The following is a 6,005-nucleotide window of genomic DNA, read 5'->3' as shown; positions in this document are numbered from 1 at the left end:
AATGTGCTTCAAGTAAAAACAAACAAACAGGTAAATCAACAGTCACTTTCAGGTGTGACAACTTGTTCTTTAATTAAAAACACAGTCATTTGTACAAGAAATGTACACATAAAAATATACATGGACAACTACATACTTTATGAATTAATGAAGACATGACAGAAGCAAACATTAAAAAAACTGCACACAAAGGATGAAAGAATGCCACAAAGAAAAAAGAAAAGAAATGTGTTACGTTGCTTTGGTCTAATCACAGTGGCTACATTTTCAATAGACACTTTGTCTAAATAAAAGACAATGTCACTCTGTTATACTATTTAGTGTTTTACATATTTACACAGAAAAATTGTTATGGAACAGTAAAGAGAACTGAGATGTGTGGAAACAAAGAAAAAAACGCAAATCTTGGATGCGAAGGAGTCTGACTTGCAGCAGCTGTGCTTCACTTGTGGTGGTGAGTGAGTTAACAGTTTTGTTCCGGTGGATGTAGTTGGACGAACCCAACTTGCTCCATTCAGAGTCACTTCCCTTGGCTTAAAGTTAACAACGAATGCACAGTGCAGACTTAATATTCTATAATATCTCTTAAACCACTCTGAATGTGGTGACGTTGGGTAGCAGACTGATTTTCTGAGTGGGAAAACTTGACACTTTCTCTGTTTGCATCGGCTCTGATCTCAACTTTGTGAAGAAGTTGCTCATGCATTTATAAAGGGATGACATGCACAAAATGCTGAAAACGATGAAGACATGGATCGGTGTGATTTTTATGATACTGATAATCAAGTGAAAGATCAATCAAAATGGAGAGACAACAGGTCAAAACCAAGCCCCCAAATAAAAGCCCCCTACTGCTTTACCATGTGCTCGGTTTGGTCATCGGATAGTGTATGTTTGTGTCACACAGATTATATAATGTAAACAGATTTTCATGCATTACAGTATTAGGTGCACTGTCTATGCTGATGCCTCCATTTGTAATTGATCCGACATTTGAAATATTGGTATGTGATAGATATAGATATATGTATATATATATATATAAGTCTTTATATTTTGTATATTAAACCCACACTTATACCAGTACTACAACAAAATATCTTCAGGTGCTATATATAAAAAAATATACAACATCTTGTCCATTATATAGATTTCCATTTAACTATTATTCCTTGATATAGACTCTGTAAAATAAAAGTTCTCAGCCCGTTACCTTTTTTTTCTATAATGACCCGCCATGCTACTGTAAGAGAACAGAGCAACCCCACAGCTGCAAATGTTAACCTCCTCCTCTTCGGTTTATATTTAGGGCTGCCTTGAGGACATCCAGTGCTGGAGCTACTGCATCTGCAAATTACCATCTCACCACTATCTGAGCCAGCTTCTTCTGAAATCTGATATAACAAAGACATGCAGACATGCCAGTCTCACTACCTGTATAGCAAATCATGGAAGATTATAGTCTAGGGGGAGACTAGGAAGACTTTAAAAGTGTTATTTGGCTTTGGGCTGCCAAAAGCTAAATAAAGAGCACTAATGGGAAAGAAGGGGAAATAAGTGGAAACTCTGAATAAGCATGCCTACGGCTCAAACTCCAGCTTAAATCTCCCAGTGACGCGATGACCAAACTGAAAGAATATGCTCCATTTTTAGTTTCCTGATACCGGCTGCTGAGGTGCTTTTCATCGTTATAAAAATAGTTGAGTAAGAAGGAGGAGAATCAGCAGCGATATCTCCCATGCTACGCTCCGCTACCAAGTGCTACATGACTGCAAAATGCAAATGTTTACCTCAGAGCTTGTGAATGAGTCGACACATTGATCAAGTGCAACAACATGACGGTTGGTGGTCTGAAAGATATGACCGGCGCTCACACACATTAAGCGTTTCCTTTCAACTTTTTGGTTTCTGTGTCCTCCTCTTGGTGGAAATGAGAGAGAAAAGGATGTCCACATGTACGCAAACCCAGAGCCAAATGTCAAAACAGGTTTGTTTAAGTTTGATGATTTGCTTCACAAGAAAGAGCAGGGACATTGTGCAAAAATAATACCATGTTTCCCCTCAGTGAGAAGATTCTTTCATTTGCCAGTGACGACTATTTATACTGCATTTCTCTGGAGCTGTAACAGTCACCATACATTCCTTTTTAAATCCACACAGCTGAGGAAACACCTCCAACACAAAACTGTCCTTTTTCCTTTTTTTTTTATAAAATGCAATGAACCTTTGAACACTATAACATAAAAACAGTGGATGATGTAATATTTGGTGTTATTTTCCCTTTAGCAGTTACTTGGAGAACCAGCGCTTTGTTGTTTGTGTGGCCAATGAACACGGTTTGAATGGTGATGGGACTGCGGTCATGAACATGCATGCTGGTGGCCAGGCGTGTAATAATCTCGTGTGCTACCAAGAAACGTGTGACTGCGCTTTGACCAGACTGCTGTGCGTAGTAGTAACATTTTTTGCTTGAAGTTCCCATCAAATGTTCAATACCCTGATTTAAACGTGGTCTAAGAAAGAAACGCTTTTTTTTTTTTTTTTATCAACTGCGTTTGCTCCCACAGGAGATAAAGAAGTCTTTGTGCTGGCTTTGTAGTGGGACAAACCCATTAAAAGCGCCAGGGGCAGACACCTCATAATGATTTATCGGAGAACGTTTAGCAGGAAGTAGGAATTCACCTCTGGGTGATCTCCCTTTTGACAGTGACGAGTGGCGAGCGTTCACTCTGTGGTCCTGGTGAAGCCGTGTTGAAGACTCGAATGTTCGGGGTGCATCATCAACAGAGTCTGGTGTGAGTTGTGGTCCTTGTGTGTACCTGTGCACATAATACTGTAAGTGAATGTGTGTGTTTGTGTTGTGTTTAGATCTCAGTGGCGGTGATTTCCTCAAAGTGGATGTCGTTGCTGCCACTGTGGACCTCATAGTCCTCCATGTCCCTGTTCTCCAGCTCCAGACTCAGCTCCCTCATCACCCGTTCGAGGTCCCGGTTTCTACGGTACATCTGGATGTAGTTCTGCTGTAGCTGTTTCTGGTAGCGGATTACCTGGATGAAGGAAAATAACAAATTGTCCAACCAAAAATGACAGATGATGAAAACTTAAAGGGGATTTACATTAAATTAGTAAAACTCTTCTTCCTCCTTTTTACCTTTTCCTTCTCCTCCTGCCACACCCTCCTCTCATCCTCGAACCGTGACAGTTGCTCCTCACTCGTCCTCCTCTCGTACATTAGTTCAGCCTTTAGCCTGTCCACCTGAGAAAAGACGTCAGAAACTACACTGTTAAAGATGCTCATTATCCACAAACTGATGTGATTGCTGTATTACATATTATAATATTTAACTGGTAAGGCTGGTGCATTAACAATTAAGGAGTACTTTAAAGCCAGTTCCTTAAGTTGAAGTATGAAATCCGTTGCTCTTGTCTCATTTTGAATGTACCTGTTGTCTGAGTCCCAACACTGCTTCTGCGTTCTGCCTCTGAGCCTTGGCCTCATCGCTCTCTCCTCCCCAGACCAGATGAGTCTCCTCCCCGTCGCGGTACATGGAGGGACTGGGCCCGCCCCTTCCTATCACGCCTCTCCCCTGCTGGTGGGACAGGCTCATGCACTGCCCCTTCATGGATCCATTTCCAGGTAGAGAGTGTCCGCTGTGACTGGACAGGGAGTCTCGGAGCCGGGAGGACTCCTCCTCCAGGCGGCCCATTTTCTCCCGGAGCAGCTCGGCTTCGCTCTTGCGCCTCTGGAGTTCGTTCTCGCAGACTTCCAGCTCCAGAGAACGCGTCCGCAGGGCCGCCTGGGCCTCCTGGGATCGCACCTGGCTGGCCTGCAGTTCGGACCGGGCTTCTCGTAGCTGAGCCTTCAGCACCACAATGTCTCCTGCCTTCTGACTGAGCTCTGACTGGATCTCCTTCAGCTGCTGCTTCAGGAGGGAGATCTCTCCTGACTTCTGACACACCTGACGGGGCAAGAGAGAGGGAGCATGAGGAAACATCAGATTACAAACAAACATTTTAGATTTAAAGAGGAACTATGCAAGTCGCTTTTCTGCTGTTTTGCCAACCCTCCTCCTGGTCATGTGCATTTGTACACAATGAAGCTGGCAAGAAATCAATCAATAGAGTGGTAGATAACGTTATATATCATATACAATGTTACAATGTGTATATTTGTCTAGTTTAATCTGTCATAAACAAGAGATTATGGGTTAAGGGGTGGTTTTCATCACAGAGATGCAGTAAGTGACACGCAAGTGGAAAGCAGGGAGTCGTCATTCTCCCTCGTAACAAGTTTCATTAAGGTAAAAATGTAGCATAGATAAGCTACAAATCCTGCATAGTTCCTCTTTAAAGGATTTTTTCTCCGGCCAGACTCAAAGAGGGATCACTGCCTCACACCCACCTCCCACTTGGTCTCTTCGAGCCGTGGTCCGAGCTGCGTTTGCTCCCTCTGGATGGTGGCACATCTCCTTTCCAGCGTCTCTCTGTCCTGCAGCAGAGAGGACAAGTCCTCCTGCAGCTTCTTTTTCTCTTGCTGTAGTTGAAACACCTGACGACACACAGAGACCTATCTTTACAAACTACTGCACACCATAACATATGCCAATCTAAATGAAGATATACAAACCCGAAAAACAGAATACCAAGGCTCATCGCCTAAGCTTTAGACGACATAAATAATAACATGAAGAATCTTTGTAGCTCCTCCAGAATGACTGAGTGCACTAAATCTGAACAAACTGCTGCATTTCTTGACTAAGTGTAGCTTCAGGAAATGTTCTTCTTCCAAACAAATGAGTTGGATTTTGGAATATAACTCTTTGGCTTCTGAACAATATTTCCATTTTCCCTGCATAATCTAATACATCTAAACTTTGTGAGAGGTTTTTAAAGAGTTGGTGTACCTGTAACTGCAGCACCTGCTGTGACCTCTGGGCTTTCTGAGAGGCCTGCTTCATCTTTGCGGCACAGCTCTGCCTCAGCTCCTCCATCTCTCTCTCACAGCGACGCTGCTTCTCCTCATACACCTTTCAGAATAAAAGACATGATTGAGTTTTCATCTGTGCATCATATCAAGCTGTTTATGTGGAGGCTCGGTCAGCGTGCTGAGGTGAATGTCTTCATCTCACCTGGCAGATGGCAGCTTCGTTCTCGTCCAGATTTTCCCTCAGCTGCTGCAGCTCGAGGTCTCGTTCCCTCAGCTTCTCCTCCAGCTCCCTCACCACCGCCTCGTAGCCCTCCACCGGCGGCGGCGAATGGCCACAGGACCCGCTGTCCGACAGGGGCTGCCCGCGCCCACTTAGCGACCCCGAGCCTGTGCTCTTACTGGAAGAGGAACGTCCACTGTCTGAGTTAGTGTGGCCATGGCTCCCACTTCCACCTGACGTGTTTCGGCCCAGGCCCGTGACGGGCTCCAGCTGGCCCCCGGAGCCGGACCCCAAACTGGAGCCCTCGCTGGGGGCCAAACTGTAGCCTGTGCTGCTGTGGGTAGGAAGGCTGGAGAGGGAATTCCTCCCTGAATCCGACATGGAGCAGGACTGGCTGCTCCGGGCATTTCGACCGCTGCTGTAGGAGTTGCGTTTCCCTTCAGAGCCAGAACTGCTGCTCCCTCCGTTAGCGTTGGTGCCGCCGGTGCCGCTGGGTCCGGCGAGGGGCAGCAGCAGGTTGAGGCTCGCCTGGCTCTCGGACAAACTGCTGCCTCCTGGCCGCGGTGACAGGTACTGCACTGAGTGACGATTCTTGGGAACGACAGGTTTGAACGCTGTAGGACGGATCAGCACTTTCTCCATGTTCTGAAAGTACAGAATTATAACAAAAAAACTGCATTAGTAATTGATAAGAACTAAGCTGTGCTAATTTGAAACGGCTGAATAAAACTCATTAGTGAGGGGTGAGTGATACGCTGGCAGGTCACCCCTCAAGGCTCAGATTAGTTTAATTTGGTTTAATTGATATTCATGGCCTTCATTAAGCAATTTTCTTAATGATTTTCCCTATCATCTAAG

General features: G+C 44.7%; 1 protein-coding gene across 4 annotated transcripts in view; it reads right to left on the bottom strand.

Annotated features, from left to right (window-relative positions):
* Positions 1-849: 849 nt before the first annotated feature.
* The window catches only part of LOC310998483 (leucine zipper putative tumor suppressor 2 homolog), a 61,873-nt gene continuing 56,717 nt past the window's right edge, over positions 850-6,005 (bottom strand). For all 4 annotated transcript variants that reach the window (XM_083988561.1, XM_083988560.1, XM_083988562.1 and 1 more), the window contains 6 exons: positions 5,130-5,792; positions 4,905-5,027; positions 4,403-4,549; positions 3,444-3,959; positions 3,152-3,256; positions 850-3,047 (listed from right to left, as the gene is read on the bottom strand). In XM_083988561.1, the coding sequence (XP_083844687.1) occupies positions 2,865-3,047; positions 3,152-3,256; positions 3,444-3,959; positions 4,403-4,549; positions 4,905-5,027; positions 5,130-5,792 (1,737 nt within the window). In that variant the 3' untranslated portion in view covers positions 850-2,864. The remainder of the gene's footprint in view (positions 3,048-3,151; positions 3,257-3,443; positions 3,960-4,402; positions 4,550-4,904; positions 5,028-5,129; positions 5,793-6,005) is intronic.

The sequence above is a fragment of the Trachurus trachurus genome (assembly GCF_905171665.1).
Source record: "Trachurus trachurus genome assembly, chromosome: 15".
NCBI classification, from domain to species: domain Eukaryota; kingdom Metazoa; phylum Chordata; class Actinopteri; order Carangiformes; family Carangidae; genus Trachurus; species Trachurus trachurus.
This window is presented reverse-complemented; position numbering and strand designations above follow the sequence as displayed.